Here is a 20388-nt window from a genome sequence, read left to right on the forward strand (position 1 = left end):
AGCTGAATTCCTCCAGACAAACATATGGTGTTTTAGAGTGTACTGTAGTTTGTCTTAGATGTATTTGGATGCAGTTTTTATCGTAAACCTGGCCAACTCCATGCTCAGGCTTGGGAATGTGTAACACTATGAGGCTTGTCGACTAGAAAAGTCTTGTACCTGAGTATGTCACCTTAGGGTTAGATTCTCTCTGCTTTGCCAGCCTTTGTGAAGCACTAAAGGCCTTTCATAACTTCTCACTCTGCTGGAAGAAATCCATCAGTGATTCATTTACGTTTATTGGAAAAATTACCTCATTGATTTTTGAGGTGTGAGGACATGAGCTCTTTCTGTTAACTACTGAAGTTACGTCATCATCTCATATTCTGTGTTCGCTGGAAGAGCAGGTGGTGTTTTCTTTGAAGTAATGCAGTCTTAAATCTGGTCAAAGTTGATATCCTACTACTTCAACCAAATCAACATCAAAGTGTCTGCCATCAAGCATTGAAACTCTTCCAATTACGCGTTTACATTTTCCTATTTCTTTCCTTCAATTTATGAAGAAATAATTAAGCATAATATTTTGTTTCAGGGCATATTTTGGTATTGTGAAGTGAAAACCTGATACCAGCGCTGTTCCATGGAGTGTGTTTAAAGTAGCACTCTCAAAGATCTCCGTTTTGTTCTCTTTGGTGACACCTATGGCGATAATCGGTAATTACAGGTGTGTTTCTGGATCTCACTTCCCAAAGATCCAAACAGTGTCTCCTGTGTGATGTCAGTAACTGTTAACTCGCAACGCTAGCAGAGACTGGAAACAGTAAGCCGTTTCACACACAAGTGAGTTGAAGAGCAAGTCTGTTGTGTTAGCTCTGCCTACCCTCTCTGGTTGACCAACCACTGCTGGGTGATGGAAAACGTGTCACTAACTGTGTGCTTGTGATTTTTTTTTTTTTTTTTCCCCCGGGAATGTCGCCACCGACACCTAGTTTGTAATACTCATAATACTGCAAAGAGCTGCAAGAGCTTTCATCAATGGGCCACAGGCTCAGTCACCATTGTGTTACCTCATTTGGCAATAGATAGTCACTTAACGAACATTTATTTAAATGAAAATCTTCAAAGTTATTACTTTAAACCTCATTTCTTTTCTCTATCTGTAGGTGGTGAAAACCATCGGCTTACGTGAGGTCTGGTACTTTGGACTTCAGTATATGGATGGCAAAGGTTATTTCACTTGGCTAAAACTGGACAAAAAGGTAAGATTCATCCTCAGTAAATCAAGTGTTTTGTTTGATTTTGTCACATCATAATCTTTGTCTTTTGTAAATGCTCAGATGTAAAGAGCAACAAGGTTTGGAGAAAAATCTTGTCCAGTGATACAAATAATACGCAGTTTAGCTGAGGTGTTAAGCCACTCAGATCAATTTAGTTAGTAGATGATGGCCTATCTTAAGACACATATCCTCCCTGAAAGTTAATATTTTATTTCATGAAAGTATTCATTCTTTATGATGTCAGCAGAGGTGGTCTTTTTCCAGATGGGGCGGCATGCCTTAACTATAAAAACATTGCAGGAAACCTTGCAATACTACATCATTCACCCATTAATCATAATGATCATAAATACTTTTTAAAAAATAGACCCAAACATTATAATTTGTTTTCACATTCATTAATAATTATTTCATTATTTGCCCTTTTAATACCATGGAATTTTAATATCATTACACATCATGATACCCTTAAACCCACAGTGCATGTTGGATATCTTCATGGTCATTTCACCTGCAATCTGAAAAATGTCCCAACTTCCGAGCTTTTGCAACACATGGAGTCAAATTCAATAAACAATAGAGAAAGAATGCATTCCTCTGAGGGGGCGGCAGAATCACTGCTCCAGTGTTTGCCTTCCAGTCAATCAGTAGCCACCATATTAAAGCATGTATATTATTCACATGGCTCTATTGTGGTCACTGTCTTCCATTTCCAACATGGCAGCAAATTTTTGAAAGTCTGTCTGGTTTCTATCTGTGCTGTGGGGTCACAGCACTGCATGTAATCAGCTGGAGTTGGATTATTTGACTAGAGTGAGAAGTGTGAACTCTTTGTGAACCACAACTGCCTCAACTGTCTCTGTTGTTCCTGAGTAAACACAGGTTATCTGGGCGCCACTAACTGTTATTCCTGAAGTTGCTTATAATCCATCTAACATCTAATCAACAGTCTAATTAAGATTGTTTTTGTATCACAGTTGCAGTATAATGCACCTGCAGCTTTTTAGACCAGTTGTTTTTGCATTTATAATCTGCTAAATATACACCTGTCTCTGGGTAATAGTGCAGCAGTTAAACAAATGTTTAGGCTATATATTTCTATGTAATGAGATCGAAGGGAGATTTTCTGATGAACGTCTCCCTGACTGAGACACACGTAGGAAACTGTGCTAAACTCTCTAGAGGAAGTTTGAAAGTTGCCTCTTTGCGCTTTATCAACATAAACAAGGGTCAGAGAGAGAGAGAGAAAAAAGGTTATGCTTGCCTCAGTCAGCAGCAGTATACTGTACACTGTGTGCTGACACTGCGCTGCAGCTCATCAGTACAATGCAAAGCTCAAACTGGAATATTCCTGGCCTTGTACAGCCCCATTCTCCCCATCAAGACCGCTTGGTTCCTGTTTTGAATTAAGAGGAAGAGGCATATTGTGTAAACACACACTGTAGCGGAGAGTTATTAAAGTTTATTTCCACCAAATGAAAATGGGAGATTCCATTTTGTAAGGGCGGGGCACCCATGAAACTGCGGAACTAGCTGTATAAAGCTGTGACACACAGTATTCATTCATGTTGCTAATTGTGATTGTTTTGTAGCCAGTAGTACAACTATATTGTAAAGCATCATGATTCTCAGTATGATCATATCCTGGCTCTCAAGTTTGAGAAAATCAAAGTACTGACTTATACCCCAAATACACCTGATAAGATCAGTAATGTGCTTTTCAGTTTGACATTAACGGAAAAGTATGACTGTTAGTTTTGGGAAATGTGCTTATTTGCTTTCTTGCCAAGAGTTAGATGAAAAAAACGATGCCACTGCCCCATCAGTGCAGTACAAATGTGGCCTGTTACTAACAGCCTGTTAGCTTAGCATAAATACTAAAAATGGCTAGCATGGCAACCAGAGGAGACTCCAGACACTCGGCGAATTGTAGTTTTTACATTTAAGTTGTGCAGATTAAACAAACAAGATTCAATGTGTGTAGTTCGTGAGCTTTAGAGTTGCTAGTAGGTGGATTTTGTTCCCTCTGGACAGAGCAAGCTCTTTCCACCTGCTTCCCATCTTTAAGCTAAGCTAACCGGCTGCTGGCTCCAGCTACATATTTAAAGTACAGAGAGTGGTATAGAGTTGCAGGGATTAGTTAATTAATCAGGACAGAAAATTAATCAGTATCTATTTTGTGTCATCCATGACAGTAAATTGATTTTGGACTGTTGCTCAGACAAAACAAGACATTTAAAGATGTCACTATGAGCGCCAAGAAATAATAATGGGCATTTTTCCCTATTTTCTGATGTTTATAGACAAAACAATTCATCAATTAATTGAGAAAATAAGCAGCAGATTAATCGATGATCAATCGTCTCATCTATCTTGGCAAGAGAGTGAATAAGCATATTTCCCAAAATGTCAAACTATTCCTTTAATGGTCACGCGATATTATTTGTTACTTAACTATGTTTTTAATTCCTCCCCAGGTGTCATCCCAGGATGTGAAGAAGGAGAATCCACTGCAGTTCAAGTTTCGGGCCAAGTTCTTCCCGGAGGATGTGTCTGAGGAGCTGATCCAGGACATCACCCAGAAGCTCTTCTTCCTGCAGGTGAAAGAAGGCATCCTGAGCGATGAGGTTTATTGTCCACCAGAAACAGCCGTGCTGCTGGCCTCCTACTCCGTTCAGGCCAAGTTTGGAGACTACAACAAAGAAGTCCACCGGCCTGGATACCTCCTTTCTGAACGCCTGCTGCCACACAGGTGAGATGTGCCAGTTCATTCAGGACAACAAATCAAGCTTTGTTGTTATATTGTTTTATTGTTTATATTGTTATATGGTCAAAATGCAAGATGCAGCCACAATGAAGCTGTTGGGTTGGCACTGGCAGAAAGTAATCTTGTTAGGAATTATATTAAAAAACTTATATTAAAAATTCCTAAAAGTGCTGAACTCATTAACATTGGTGGAACCTGCTGGAAAGAAAATCACCATGCAAAGAAAATCACCATCTTCACCCTGGTAGCCAAAGAAACAAAAGAAGAGAATGAGGTTTATGTAACAATTATGATTTCTAGAAAATTATGTAAGTAACTGTATGTGCGTGTGTTTGTGTGCCATCTATTCAAATGAGCTCCCTTTGGACCATCGCGCCTGAGAAAACAAAAGATAAGAGAGTCGCCACCAAGAGTGGGTGTGTGTAGAATCAGGAAGAATCCATCATCTTTCTTACTTTAGGGGTGGATGTGTTAGGGACTGGTGACAATGATTTCCGATCATATCAGCTCCATGTATCCCCTGTAAGAGTAGTGCCCTCCCTTCATGATACAGTTTGGTAATTTAGAGTCAGAAACACCTTCTCCTGAGAGGGACATGCAGTTATTTGGCAATGTCAATACATGGCAGCTCAAATATGCCAAGATTGTGATGACTTTTCTAATACACATTTCTGGATATATTGAAAGATCACAAAGTTGTCGCCATGTCTGACATTGCTGTTGATTTGTGCTGCGCAAACTAAGAAACTGTTAAGAATAAAAAAGCATAAATAACTAGTTGCCTATCACCTTTAGTTCATTGCTGTATAGGGAATGACACAACTGAAAACGAAGGCCTTTATACACCATGGTAGAGTAGCTAGATGGTAGATATTAATCTTAACTGTGCATTATAATGATCAAAGTAAAGTTGATACTTTGTTCATTTAGATGTGTCTGCTCATGATCTAAGACCTAGTGTAATGACAGTAAAACATTACTAAAAGAGGTTTATGCAAATCTAGAAAGTGTTATGCGGATGTCTGACTGAGCAGAATATGTGTTAGTCTTAACACAAAATTTGGTTGCTCTACTGATTTGCTCCCTGGCACGCACCCCATTGTGCCTTTCCTCTAACCGTGGCACACAGCACGTCACCAAAATACCAAAATAGTGCTGATAAGTAAGGAAATGCTACTTCACTAACACAAAGCTGCACTTTGTGCAGCACCACTGCTTGAAAAAACAGCCCATAATGTTACTTTCCACACCAAAACCAAAAATATCAGATTGTCTTGTCTGTTAATTGTCTCTGTATGGTCATATAGCTGACCTTTGTCACTTTCTTCTCTCTTTCTGTAGAGTCATGGAGCAGCACAAGTTATCCAGAGAACAGTGGGAGGAGAGGATTCAGGTGTGGCACGAGGAGCACCGTGGGATGCTGAAGTGAGTGTGTGTTTTATATAATGTCACTCATTGAGTTACAGTATGTCGGGATTGGTTGATTATTGCAGTATGAATAGGAATTGGATTGATAGATCATACCACTCGTTTCCTGAGCTCTGTCCATTCTTTCAGGGAGGACGCTATGCTGGAGTACCTGAAGATCGCTCAGGATCTGGAAATGTACGGAGTCAATTACTTTGACATCAAGAATAAGAAAGGAACAGAGCTGTGGCTGGGAGTGGATGCCCTGGGACTCAACATTTATGAGAAGGATGACAAGTAAGTACTGTATTTTGACAGACCCTGGAAGTAAACAGAGCAGCCCTGCTGTTAGTGTCTGGTCTGGTTCTTTTTTTCTGCTTGCTGCAGCCTTGAAACACAGAGCTAAACTGGCTGGGCCTGTACTTAATCACTATTCCAGTGTCTCAGCAGACAGTATGACAGGAATAACAATGAAGGCCAAATGGATACCGTCTTTAGAAGAAGAGCTAAAGCTGAGCCTTTTACTTTATCTATAATTTTTTTGCCGACACAAGAGACCCATATAATATGGTTTATGATTTCTGCCTCGTATATAATTGTGCTTGCTGTATTTGAGTCTGTCATTGTCTCTTATATATATAAATGTAGGACATCTTTTGTTCCCAACTCTGCTTGAAATGGTGTAATTACTTCTCCACATACTGCTGATGACAATGACCTCCTGAAACATATAGTACATGTGTGCCATTCATACTGTAGATGGCATATGTACGTAATTGTAGTAAAATCCCTGCTGTACAGTAGCAGATGTTATTGTTCCCAGTTTTATTTCCAACCTGATGTAGTGCTAGCTTTTGTTTACTGGCTGGCTCTAGTCTCATTTCTGTAACACAGAGGCATGTCTTGCATGTCCAGGTCCATGTGAATAGTTAAGTACTGCCCATTTCTTCAATTTATCAACAGTATAAAGAATGTAAAAAAAAAAAAAAGTAAATATTCCTCTTTTGTATCCTCCTTGGATGAGGGTTTCTTTGTCTGGTGTTGTGCTTAAAGAGAAATCTACTTTGGAGATCTGCAGTGTTTACAGCATCCACCAACATACTGGTCGTGATTGTCCCTTTGTTTATGGGGCAATACAGTTTGGGAGATAATCACCCTCTATTTGGCTAAATGAATTCTGACATCTGCTGTGGCTGGTGGCCTTGTCTGTGGGGCTACTGAAGTGAAGTGCACCGTGTTAGAGGAGCACTTCATCCCAGGTGACTTGCCTTTCAGTCACTGACCCTGTACACTGTACTGACCTGCTGGCTGAGCTGTGTTGTTCATGACTCTTCCCATATTAAACTATCTGCACTGTGTCAGCTTTCGTTCCAGCTGCTATTGAAAGCACTGTGGCCTTCAGTGTCTGCCTAGTGGAAGAAATGAATACAGCAAGCTGGTGGCAGTATAATGACAAAGTTTAGGGCTTTAATTGAACCTTTACTGGCTGCTTCTTTGTCTTTTATCAACACAAGATTTTCTTTTCAAGTCTAAATGGTTTAATTACGGTCACCACCATTGTGTTAAAGTTCATCTGGTCTTTCATTTAGCTTTATTGTAACTATACTGTGCTGTGAAACCTTCAGCAAGAGTGAGAAACACACTATTAAAAAGCATACAGGGTCCTTGTGTCCTTGTGTGAGTCTGTCTCTTTATGCGCTGCCTGGGATCAGCAAAGAAATGCCTTTCCTCCACGGTGCCCTCTGCCGTAACCATGGCTACGCCGACTGGTTTTTCAAGCTGTGCGGCACTTAAGAATGTGAGGCTAACCTACAACAGTGTCTCTCCAATGAGGGCAGCCGGCCCACAATGCAGCAGTGCAGCCAAGACTTCACCGAGGCACAAGTCTGGTGCTGGTTTAACTCCTTACATGCCGCCGCTCCACAAACCACAGCACTGCTCATTTTATAGGACAGATTTCCTAGAGTTTGTCTTGAGCCAGCGTTTCCTCTTAGCAACCAGCCCAGTCAAACACACACACAGTGAAACCAGTCAGACAGACTCACTAGCTCTAATGTTGGATTTACTTTGAAAAATTCTTGCAAATCACCACTGATTTTAGCAATTCCAATCAGTATTTTTCTTTTCAGCAGGAATGCCAAACTTGAATAGTGTCCAGCTTTTTTATTTATTCTTCTTTTATTTGACTTATGTGACAGTTAATTGAATATTTTTGGATTAAGGCAAGCTTTTTGGCCTTTAGATAACTCTTACAGATGTCTGTAGATGAATCAATAATGGAAATAATTGTTAGTTGCAGCCCTACACGATTACAAAAATATATTAGATGCTCTTACTTTGGTATCTAGCCAGACTACAACTGTACCTGAACCTGAAAAATACCTTTTATTACTCATGTATTTTGATATATCGGTTACATTAGCCTTTGCTATTAATTGCTAACATTCCGTAAGAGTTTTTCATACATTAGTAATGTATGTCACAGAAAGCACCTCATAAAATTCCAGCTACATTTTCCAGCTACTATGATGATTTCCTTCCTTAATTTTTTTGTAAACACTATAATTCCCACTAACATGAATCCACAGATAGAGCACAGCTCCATAAACCACACAATGAGATAACTTCCACATTGTTTTCTCAATTCCACAAGTATGTGTCATGGGTCAGTAAGTGATTGAGATTCCAGTTCAGGCAGTACAGTTTCAGAGCCGAGTTTCACTGTGAGATGGATGACTGCTTTTCTAGATTACAACATTATGGGCCTGTCAATGTTTACAGTGCAACTTCGTCGTCGTGTCGAATGGGATTGGCATCCGTTCGGTTTGTCTGGCACAATAGAACCTCGAGCCACACCCCATACTCATCCCTCATACTTCAACAGCGGATACAGATATCCGTGTTGTCAGTCAGTCTGAGAGCGGTTTACTCTTATAGATAATTACTCTAAATCATCTGTATTACTCTAAAACTGATTGTGTTACAGCAGTAATAAAGTGTTTTCTTAAATAAGATTTACATTTTTGGTCTGTGTGTAAAGTGAAACATTCAAATTAAAAATCAAATCAAAAGATGTCAATAATGAAACTTATACAGTAGCTTATTATCACGGTATAACATTCATGTTCATGTGGTCACTCCCTCAGATTGACCCCAAAGATCGGCTTCCCCTGGAGTGAGATCAGAAACATTTCCTTCAATGACAAAAAGTTCATCATCAAGCCCATTGACAAAAAATCTCCGGTGAGTAACACTTCAGCAGCATGAGTCAATGTTTAGATTTCACACATTGTGACATACCTAATCCTGAACATCCTACCTCTTCTCTAAAACATCCCCCTTTCTGTCTGATTTCACAATCCCTTGTTCCTCTTTAGGTGAAATTACGCTTTTCAGAGCCTATTGAGTTTCAATGTGTGTCTATACTTAAGGACTGCTTCTGTTTTACTGGGGGCATTATGTGTCTCTGTAGTGGAGAGAAAAACCATTAGACATAGTCTGATCTAGCATACAGAATAGCCAGGGCTACTTTCCAGGCAGTGCTATTAGTGATGGAGCCCAATTACACAAACACAAAAGTAAGTCTATACCTTATCAGGGTACCTCAGGCCACTTGGCCTGGGAAGTAGAGCAGTCTGTGTAGTATTGTTTTTAGCAGAAATAAGAATTGAGTCTCCCTGCACATGCTCAGAGCCACTACTGGAGTCTTTGTCCTTTATCAGCAAATCACATTGAGCAGGCAGCAAGTGTTTGTTTATTTATCTGCTCTTGCTCTATGTCTCTTGCTCATCCCTCCTGTCCGTTTCTTCTCCAAATTTCAGGACTTTGTGTTTTATGCCCCGAGGCTGCGCATAAACAAGCGCATCCTGCAGCTGTGTATGGGCAACCACGAGCTCTACATGCGTCGCCGCAAGCCAGACACGATTGAGGTGCAGCAGATGAAGGCCCAGGCCAGAGAGGAGAAGCAACAGAAACAGATGGAGAGGTAAAAAAAAAAGAGAGAAAGATGTGTTTGATGACCGTAGTGATGTCGGTTTTGTTTGAGATTCTTTTGACATTGGACCTCTGACTATCAAATACCAGACTCATTTTTTTTAAATGTGTGTTATCTGAACTCAGAAGAATTCAGGGCTGCACCTGACAATTATTTTCATATATTTTCTAATCTGAAGATTGTTTTCTTGATTAATCAATGAATTGTTTGGTCTATAAAAAGTCTGAGTATTGTAAAAACTGCCCATCAAAATTCCCAGAGCCCAAGGTGACACCTTCAGATGTCTTGTTTTGTCAGACCAACAGTCCCAAAGATATAATATAAACAGAAAAAAGAAGAAAATTCTCACAACAAATGTCCAGTTAACTATAACAATTAATAGATTATCAGAATATTTGCTCTGTAAGAGTTTCCATATTCTCAAGATACACCTTTATTTAAAAAAACACACTCTTTTGATAATGAATTTTAACACAGTACTGACCACACAGCTCTAAAAGTTTGGATTTTTGTGTTGTATTTCTTTAAACATGTAGCTTTACTACATTATCAACAGCAGTAGATGATGCTCCATGTAGTAGATTAAGGCCAGCAGGGCACTATTAAAAAGTTTGACCTCGTTCTTTGCTTACTGAATCAGCTTTACCGATGGCAGATACTATTGTTAGCCGAGCTTACTGGTAGTCCACCTTCAATTCATGCGGTCCAACATGTAAAGTGAAACTACCATTCACTGGAAAATAATACGACATTCCTTTTCAAGTAAGGAGGAATCTACTTCCTGAATGGGCTGAACTGAAAGTGAATGGCTGTTGACCCTGGTCTCAGCTACAGCTGTCGGCCCACTGTCTGTCCCGTCCAGCTGTTTAAACATGGTGATGTAACGCAGAGCAGACAACAAAGTAAATACCAGTGAAAGAGCCATTAGATCACCAGGCCCCAGTAGAAAGAGTTAGAGTTCACACACAGTAGCTGACAGTGGTCAGTGTCTATGAGAGAGTCTGGGCTGTTGTCCAAATGTAGTTACAAGATGGTTTGTGATGACTTCCTTAAGAACCCTCATTGAAACATAATTAAACCCTCGGGGAGATATCAGGTGTTACTTAAGCAACTTCAGCAAAAGTAACATAATAATGCAAGGAAATGTAGATGGCAGGAAGTCAGGAAGCCACTAAGAGTAACAAATACAGACAACAATATTGCTTAAACATCAATGCCTTCACCTTATTTGCATATGTGGTAAATAAGACAGTTAAGGCTTTGGAATATTCATATATATTGTATTTTTCCAAACATTTGTTGATGCCAGTTATTTAAAACAAGGTTTTACAGTTTTTCTCTCTTTTATGTCATTCTAATCTTTAGATTTTTGACTGTTGGTCACATTTTATAGACTTTGCTCAGATGTTTTATTGACTAAACAGATAATCAGAAACAAAATTGACAAATTAATCAATAATGAAAATAATTTTTAGTCGCAGGCTCAGACAAAATTCATTCAATATGGGTAAAACTCTTTGAAGAATCACAGATGACTGCACTCACATCTTGCAGCCTGCTACTGCAGCAGCAGTTTTCATCCACCTGTCATATGATCTTAATGCTGAAGTAATTTAGGGAAATGCTTGTGAGTGTGGTGCAATTTCAAAGTGAAAGGCCTCACCTGCAAATACTCATCATCTGAGGTAAATTATATTTACATGAAAGTGTAGTGTTTTGTATGTGACCATAACAGAGGTAGAGGCCTTTTTTTTTTTTTTTGACCAGAGCTGCTTGTGCAAATCTGTGGTGAATCTAGGCTCATACGTGAGCTCACAGACTGTTGTTATTTATGTGTGCGTGTGCTCAACAACTGTTGTTTGTCAGCCGTAACTGTGTGTCGGCTGTGTCAGCTCTCTTTGTTGGCTCACGGAGGCTGTGTCTTATCTGCAGGGCCCAGCTGGAGAACGAGAAGAAGAAGAGGGAGGCCATTGAGAAAGAGAAGGAGCAGATGGAGAGAGAGAAGCAGGAGCTGATGATGAGGCTCTACCAGTTCGAGGAGAAGACCAAGAAGGCAGAGAAAGGTGAGGGGGGTGGGGGTCGGGATGGGTCACTGCACAGAGGGACCTTAGGGGCTTTCAGTGTGAATAGAAAATGTGTGTGCACGTGCAAATAGTTAAAAAGTTAAAAAAAATGCGTGTATATCTGATTGTGCGGGTAGGTTACTTGTTTTGTAAACAGCATGGATGATGAATGTAATAATCAAAGGATGTTCAAACAGCTGTAACTTTACTTTAGCAGTATTATCATCTATATATTATAAGCCTTGCAATTTGTATTTTTCTTAATTTTGTATTTTGATTATATTTGGTTCAGTATCCAAACCACAAAATCTTTTTGTGAGGCTGGACTCTACACCTCTAGTTTTACCTGTTTCTGCTTGTGACAATTTTGTCTACTGGCAGTAAAACAGAAAACAAATTCTGATTGACCTCAGAAATCAGGTCATGTCTTGTTCACAAACTCAGAGAGAAAGTTTCAGGCTAATACGATTATTAAGTGACTCCAGGGCTTTGTCTTAAGTCATGATAGCCTGGGCATAAAATAGCACCAAATGATTTGCAGAGTTTGTGTTTAAATGCTTTAAATACCAGCAGATTATGAACAATGTCACCTTCAATAATACAATTTCTTGAAAGAGCTTCATTGCAAGATTATTATACTTTTTTGATACTGACATCTGATTAGACTGTTTTCTCTGTTTTCTGTCTCCTTGTTTCTCTGGTAACATTTGGGGTAGCACCATGACATTGGACAGATTTACTTTTTGAAAATTGAAATTTCATCTGAGTTTTGAACTTTGTTGTAGAAACATTCTGGTTTTTAGATGACAGTAGATCATTTGCATACAGGCTGCTATATTATGCTATTATACCAACTACAACCAGCAGTTGGTAATATTTCTGTAGCAGTGTTATTACTTTGGTCATTAAGAAAGCTTTAGTAAGTTTACAATGCCAGTAAATTTAGACTTGTTTTGTTGTTATGGAAAGTGTTTACAGCTGTAAAAATGATGTATTTGTTGAAACTTTATTATGGTATGATTGTATGATAGCTTAAAATGTGTGATCTGTGATCAAAATCATAATCATAATAAAGCGCTGAGGATTTGATGGAAAAAGGCAGGAAACTTAAGTTGGAATTTTTAATGGAAAAACTGGGAAAATCTCTCTTTTCTTTACATACTTGTAGCTGTCATTTTGTGTTTTCCTGTGTGCAGTAGCTTAGCATTTATCTCATATGTCTTCCTCTCTCTCCATTCTGTATTATAGATCTTCAAGACCAGCTCCAGAGAGCCATGATGCTTGAGCAGGAGCGGAGGAGAGCTGAGGAGGAAGCAGCTCGTCTGGAGGCAGAGCGTCAGGCTGCCCTGCTGGCTAAAGAGGAGCTGGCTCGCCATGCTGAGGACCAGAAAAAGAGTCAGGAGCAGCTGGTCAGTATTTCTGTGACTGTTCATTTTTACAACACAGAAGAACTGCCTGCAGTGGCTCAATTTAAATAGGGGAAAAAAAGGCTTCCTGGCAGGGTTTATTAATGAAAAGAAAGCCTGGCTAGTTCATCAACAAAATCTCAAGATAAGTTTGCAAGATAAGATGAATTGTCCAGGTCAGTACCAGGTACATTGCATTGTGGAATATTCAACAGTGCCTGGCTGCTGTAGCTCCAGACAAAACCACTTTGTAGCGTCCAGCTGAACCACACCCCATTACTTCAGACTAACCGCCCCCTCACCCCGAGCTGCACGGCTGTGGACCACCCAGCATGTGTGCAATGTGTGCTACTCCCTCTTTTACTTTAACAGTCCTGACAATAAAGCTGCGGTTCCTTCTCCACATTCAGCCACTGACAGTCAAACACCAGCACAGTTTTATCGGACAGACACCTGCTGCGTCACCCTTTATACTTAAACCCTATTAAGACTCTTGTGCAATGGATTAAGTGTCCGTGCGACTTCCACTGACTGTGACTGAAAAAGACATGTAGGAGTCATGTTAAAAACGTGTTAAACAATATTTAGCATTAACCTCACTCACCCCCACAAGACCTATTAATGCTATTTCAACACTGTGTCAGGTATTTTTTAACTGAGTGGCCAATTTTCCAGCTGAACACCTTTCACATAACAATTTCAGGGCCAAGTGCTTCAGAGTGGGCCGAAGTCTGTTCAGTATCTTTTTCACACACACACACACACACACTGAACACCCAAAGCAGGTGCGCCGTTTAATACTGAGCCTGGTTAGTTCAGTCTGGTGAAAGACAAGCTGTTCCCATTGTTGTGGTGGTCAGAAGGAATGTACCACAACACCCGCAGAGGCTGCACAGAGTCTGGTTACATTTCATCAGGATGTTCTCCTCAAAGTGCCAGCTGCTTTTTTTTCTGCTACTGCTGTATTTATATTGACGTTACTCCATTTTTCTGGTATTACTGAAAGCCCTGAATGCTTTGAAAGTTAAGATCGTTAAACTATCAAAGCTAAAATTACTTAAAGTGCCATGTTTAAAGGAGGTTTCAACCAAGCCACTGGAAAGCTGTTGTTATTTATAGTGATTATTAGCTGAGCCAAGAAATGTTGCTTTAACCCTCTTGTTTCTAAAAAAAATCAATTTTAAATGACAGAAATGTCTCTGAAATGTAATGTAAAGCAAATCTGAGGTTACTTGTCAGGTTCTATTTTAACACTGACCCATGTAACATTATAGTGGCTGTAGGATTCAATGAACAAACTCTCACGTACAATCAGTACGGTTTGCTGCATATTTCAGATATCACTCACCTGCTTGGGGATTCATTTGAAATCTGCAAATATGACAAAGATGTTCCAGCTTAAACATACATAAACAACATAGATGGGCATAAATAAATGCTCTGCAAAGACTGAAAATCAAGAGTATCTAGTTGTGCTAGTGGTTAGTTTGTACTTGTACCTCTTCAGTAATTGTTTCTCTTGTTGTTTTATATCAGGCTGCAGAGCTGGAAGAGCACACAGCCAAGATCGCCCTGCTGGAGGATGCCAAGAGACGCAAGGAAGAGGAGGCTGAAACTTGGCAGCTCAGGGTGAGAGCTTTAACTGAAGGGACACTGCAGTGTGCAATGTACTGAGGCTCATTCAGCTATTTTTGTCTGGTGGGAAAATTGGAGAAGGTTATTTACAGTAGACAATTACATTATACCTACAGGGACTGGAGTTTCATCGGTTTAGACTCTTTTCTTCTATTCCAAAATATTTAACCAGACGGATCCATAAAACTGTCTAATGAACAAGCTAGTAGTGAGTTTGTTTGTTTGTGTTTTAGAGTTCTGATTGCCGTAATTGGGCATTGTGACACTCAAACATACAATACAAAAAGGTGACATAACTTTCTAACACAGTTCAGAGACCAAAGAAGAGCAAACTGACTGTCTTCCTCTGTTCCTCCTCTGTTCTCACCAGGCCAGGGAGGCCCAGGACGATCTAGTGAAGACCAAGGAGGAGCTGCATATGGTGATGACGGCGCCCGCGCCACCTCTACCTTTACCTCCCCCTCCCCCCATGTACGACCACCTTGACGACAACAGCGACAGCGAGGAGAACGCCAGCACGCACAGCGCTGACCTGCAGACTGAAGGCATCAACGACCACCGCAACGAGGAGGATCGCCTGACTGAGGCTGAGAAGAACGAGCGCGTCCAGAAACAGCTGAAGGTGAGAACAGTGTGATCAGAGGACATTACCCCCACCCAGTATGTTAAGTTGCATACTAGACCACATTTGACTCCAAAATAGTTGTGATATCACAAATCATGTTCAGAGGCACACACCTTAAACACAAACTTTCCATTATCAGTAGCTGAATCTGAAAACAGCCTTCTAGTGTCAAACATACTGTTTATCATTCTGCACAGTGAAGCTCAAACATTCAAGTGTAGGAACAATACGAACAAAACACGTTTTTGAATGGAGGGGGGACCTTAAGAAATATAGTTGTTTGGTTTAAACATACTTCAAGCTTATCTAACAATTGGGTGTGGAAATCAGTAACACCAGCAATGTAAGCGATGTGGAGGTGTGAGATATGTGCTGCAGAGGTGTTAAACGGTGCAAAATGAAATGAAGATGATGGGTGGATGCCTGCTAAAGGAAGAGAGAGAGTAAGCAAACGGGCCTACAAGCCCAGCTGAGCTAGATCAGAGCTGTGTCTGCAATCACTCCCTTTTTACTACATAGTGCGCTATATTTACTGTTTTAATTCAGTGTCATATGGTGCATTATGATCAAAAATGACTGTTCAGTACACCTGTCTTGATTTGACACATGGGAATCATACTTTCCTGCTCATTACTGAGTAAACTTCAGTTATGTAAGGAGAAGTGAATGAGTGAACAAGGGAGTGATTTCAGATAGTGCGGAACAGCAGTGGGACAGATGTCAGAGTGACGCGGTGGCACTACAATGGTCTTCTTTTATGGTTGAATTACATCATTGGCAGTGTTTGTCGGGTTTGTTCATCTCATGCCTCCTCTCTTCCTCTCCCCCTCAGGCCCTGACTTCAGAGCTGGCTCAGGCACGTGACGAATCCAAGAATACCCAGAACGATCTTCTTCACTGTGAGAACGTCCGGGCCGGTCGAGACAAATACAAGACCCTGCGACAGATCAGGCAGGGCAACACCAAGCAGAGGATCGACGAGTTCGAAGCCTTATAAGAAGGCTCCAGCCCTCAGCCACTTACCCTTTCTGAATGGTCTCTACATCTCGCTCCTTGGCTGACACATATCAACACACAGAAAGAAACACGCCCAAACTCACAAACACACATCAGTTGAAACTGGAGCAGTATAAGCACAGCAGAAGCATCATTTACAGAGAGACAAATTCCAGCTGAGAGATTGTCTGGCAGTATGCAGGGCTTTGCAAATCCTTTGAAGAAAACTTAGTGCCAAAACATTTTCTCTTCTTAGTGTTTCAGATCTTATTTGTGTATTTGATTGTGTGTAATTTGATCAATTAAGACCAAATCATTATTGTTTTTAACCAGAGATGGGATAAGTTAGAGGGACTAGCCAAATTTTATTATTATTTCACGATGTGCACATAGAGTATGTAATCAAAGCCTCGCTTCTTTTCGATGTCTGTCATTTGTTGTGTAGGAAGAAAAGGACAGTTTGTCGTTTCATAGCGACCACTCAGAAAGGGGTAAACAGTATAAGCAGAAAAAAAATGTATGTTTGTTTTTGTTTTCCATTATATTTGAACACTTACATTTATGTTTAATATTGATATTCAGTAGTTTAAATTCATACCTAGTTTGATATTTATACTGTATATGGGACATTAAAAAGGGTATTTCATCTTGGTTTGTATATTTTTGCTATCTACTAATGAGAATGAAAACATTTACTATGTTTCAAAGGTTTTATATATTGACCAAAATAATAGCAGTCTTATGTTCCATACATTTTCCTTTAGATCACTAAATTAAAGAGATTTAATTGTAAATTATTATTTTTTACTGTAGGAAATATCCAGCTGCATGCCATTAAATCAGTTAAGGAGATTGCTATCTATCTAGGTACTTTTGATTAGGTTTTTTGCCGTGCATTTCACAGCATGCCGAGGGATGTCTATCCTCAGAGCACTGTGTTGACTCGGACACTTTAGGTTTAATATATTTTATTTCTGTCTAATCTGTGTCATGTCGCTGTCAAGTGAGAGTTGAGCACGTGTTGTGTGCTTTGACCCTCCGAAGTGGCCTTTCTCTCTGGCTGAACCTCTGCAGGGTGCAGTCCCAGACAGTTGGTCTTCACTTTTTAGCCAAGGTGCATAGTCTCAAAAATATGGATGTAACTTTGAAAACCTTTTTACAGGTTTTTTTTTAGTGTTAGACCTCCACTGAGGTTAAAAAGATGGTTGAGGTGAATGTTATGAAGAGTTTTTATTTTGCAATTTGGTCACAATGGACTGACCCAGACGGTCACCAACATGTCATTCTCCTCTCTCTGGACATGGACTAGAGTAGCATCTACTGCCACTGTAATGGAAACACACAGCTCTGCTGGCCTTTGTATATGAACAGGATTTTATAATGAGGTGTTCAACATATTGGCAATAAAAAAAGTCTATGATTACACATCAGAGTGTATTTTCTTTGTATGTTATGAAAAGGTTGTGGACTCATGTTTTTGTGTACTTTTGGACTGGGGATGTTTTTTTATGGTTTGGGTTTCCAATTAAAGAGTAAGGTTGGCATTTTTAAATGTTTCTTATTTTTAACAAGCTGTATGAAAAGATCAAAATCAACATATCAAAAAAATCAACTTAATCCATTTGTTGCTACTGGAGATTTTTTTAAAAAAAATGCCAAAACAAACACAAATGGGAATATGAATATATAGTTTCATTTGAAATGAAAGCTATGTAACTTCTTAACATCGTAGCATCTGGGCACTAGTTGTCAGCAAACTTTACTCTGACGAACATAATGCTTTTGGTGGGGACTATTTTCAGCCATGGATTAATACACATTTGGTGTGCTGGTGAGTATTTACTGCAGCAGGATTTAAAATAAACTACAGTGCCCATGTTGATCATAATGAAGGAACGTGTCTACCAGTATGTGTTGTGTTTTCAATTGTTTTCGGACAACAGGCACAGAAGAATGAGATATATCAGGTTATATCAGGCAGGTTTGCATACATGATATGGACTGTTGTTGGTTTTGGTTGTTCAATTAGATGACAAAACAGAATATCACCAGCCTTATCCTTTATTATTATTTATTATTATTATAAAATTATATTTTAGACAAAAGTGTGCTTCCAACGTTATGCAATAGTTTGTCCAATGCCACTCCCTTCCTGTTTCAAAAAAAGGAACCATAAAGAAATGTTTTTCTGAGTTTGGTGTGGAAGAAGTTGACTGGCCTGCACAGAGCCCAACTGGGATGAAGTGGGACACTGATTGTGAGCCACTCTTTATGGCTCTATCTCACTATGGGTGCAGAATGGGAGCAAATCTCTGCAACCAGATTCAAAGAACTTGTGGAGAACCGGTTGGAGGCTGTTGTAGCAGCAGTTCATTGATGCCCATGGTTTTTGGCCATGTTTGAGGTATGGCTATATGACCACCACTTTGGTCCAGACTGAAATATCTCAACAACTATTGGATAGACCGCTGAAATTTTGTGCAGACGTTCATGGTTCTTAGAGGATGAATCTTTATTATGTTGGTGAACCCTTGTATCCTATATGACCAATTCCCATTAGCCTCAACTGTACTTTACTTAGTGTATAGCAAATGTGCTCACATGCTAACATGCTAAACTGAGATGATGCCATCAATGGTAAACATTATATCTGTTAAACATCAGCATGTTAGCATCCTGGTGTTAGCATTTAGCTCAAAAGTTGCCTAAAATCTTGTTGAATAGGGTATTATCAATCACATATAGGTGTTATGTTTAGGTTTAAAGGATAGGTTCACAATTTTTCAAGTCTGTCTTAAAACAACAGTCAGGTGTCCATATGAACACTGAAAGAGGTTTTCCTCGCTTTAATCATTCTTCCTGTTCATACTGATTATTAAAAGATCTAAATTTAAATGTGATACTGTACCAATCGCCAGAATAAAACGTTGGCATTGTATGTTTCTGCAAACCACAGATATTCTGAATCTCTATGTTTCAATTTCTACTTTTCAATGTTTAAGGTTTGGGTAGGCTTAGGCACAAAAAACACTTGGTTAGGGTTAGGAAAAGATTATAGTTTGGGTTAAAATATCCGGTTTTATTGCCAGAAAAACGGCTGTAAATGTCCAAATACCCAGTTTTGTTGGTTGAAATGGGAAGCAAGCAGTGGTCTCTGCTGCTTTGATGCTTTTGCAACATTCTGCCATGCAACTAACTTTCTAGCCAACCACCCAAACCACCTCCTCCTGACATGGAAGTGAGCTCATATTGATGTCATCTGAACTACGTCACTTTTCCTATGATACATATTGCACAAATGATGATAAGCTACGTATTAAATGCGTTGAAACATAAAGATTCAACTTACCTGTGGTCTGCAGAAATGTACAATGCCAACATTTTATTCTGGCAACTGGGCTGTACTGACAGTGATGGAGGCCAAAATCCACAGTGTGTCCACATAGTCATTTTGGTCCCCATCACTTATATTGTAAGTAAATTATGAAAGGATCTTCTAATGGTCAGTATGAACAGGATGAAGAATGATTATGGTAAGAAAAATTTCAATTTCAATGTTCATTTGGGCACCTGACTGTGAACCTGCCCTTTAAACATATAAGAAATGAATACTTTTAATTATAAAGTGCTTTAATTTAACAGATAAATAAATTAAAAACAAATTTCTTTATAATACGTGCATGGCTCAGCTCATAAAAATACAATCCTGTCACATGAGGCTTTGTAAATTGAATGAATCATAAATAGCTGACAGCTTATTACAGTATGAATATGGTACAGCAAACAGAAAGTGCTGAGTCTGTTGACTGATGACTTCATGATCCCTGGCTGTTGACGTTGGCGAGAACTGGCAAGCTGATGTCACGCCACTTGTTGGGCATCCTTTACACTGGTTGCCATGGTGACTCTGGAGAAGAGGGGGTTAATGGAGAATTCCAGGTCAGTGACATCACCACTCCTGCTAAAGGAACGTGTTTTCTTCTTCTTCTTCTTCTTCTTTTTCTTCATGGAGCTGTGAAACCAGAGACTGAGCATGTCTTTCACACGCTGCTAAGACGGAGACAAGAAAGGCCTCATTGTACAGAAGGAACATGCTGAAGAGTCTGCCCGCCTGCCCCTAAATGCCTGTGAAATAACTTCAACCGCTTCCTGTGGCGGGTGTGGCTCCAAATGTCATTTGTGAGAAATATTATCCCAGTGTCTATTCCAGTAATTTCATTTGCATGGATGTTTATCTGC

General features: G+C 39.6%; 1 protein-coding gene across 1 annotated transcript in view; it reads left to right on the forward strand.

Annotated features, from left to right (window-relative positions):
- Window positions 1–17574, forward strand: part of ezrb (ezrin b) — a 30937-nt gene extending 13363 nt beyond the window's left edge. The window contains exons 4-14 of the mRNA XM_067571864.1: window positions 1143–1238; window positions 3734–4008; window positions 5365–5448; window positions 5581–5727; window positions 8577–8673; window positions 9252–9415; window positions 11357–11487; window positions 12736–12896; window positions 14430–14522; window positions 14899–15150; window positions 15986–17574. Of these exons, the coding sequence (XP_067427965.1) occupies window positions 1143–1238; window positions 3734–4008; window positions 5365–5448; window positions 5581–5727; window positions 8577–8673; window positions 9252–9415; window positions 11357–11487; window positions 12736–12896; window positions 14430–14522; window positions 14899–15150; window positions 15986–16150 (1665 nt within the window). The 3' untranslated portion in view covers window positions 16151–17574. The remainder of the gene's footprint in view (window positions 1–1142; window positions 1239–3733; window positions 4009–5364; window positions 5449–5580; window positions 5728–8576; window positions 8674–9251; window positions 9416–11356; window positions 11488–12735; window positions 12897–14429; window positions 14523–14898; window positions 15151–15985) is intronic.
- Window positions 17575–20388: the final 2814 nt, after the last annotated feature.

This window comes from Thunnus thynnus, chromosome 18 (assembly GCF_963924715.1).
Source record: "Thunnus thynnus chromosome 18, fThuThy2.1, whole genome shotgun sequence".
NCBI lineage: Eukaryota > Metazoa > Chordata > Actinopteri > Scombriformes > Scombridae > Thunnus > Thunnus thynnus.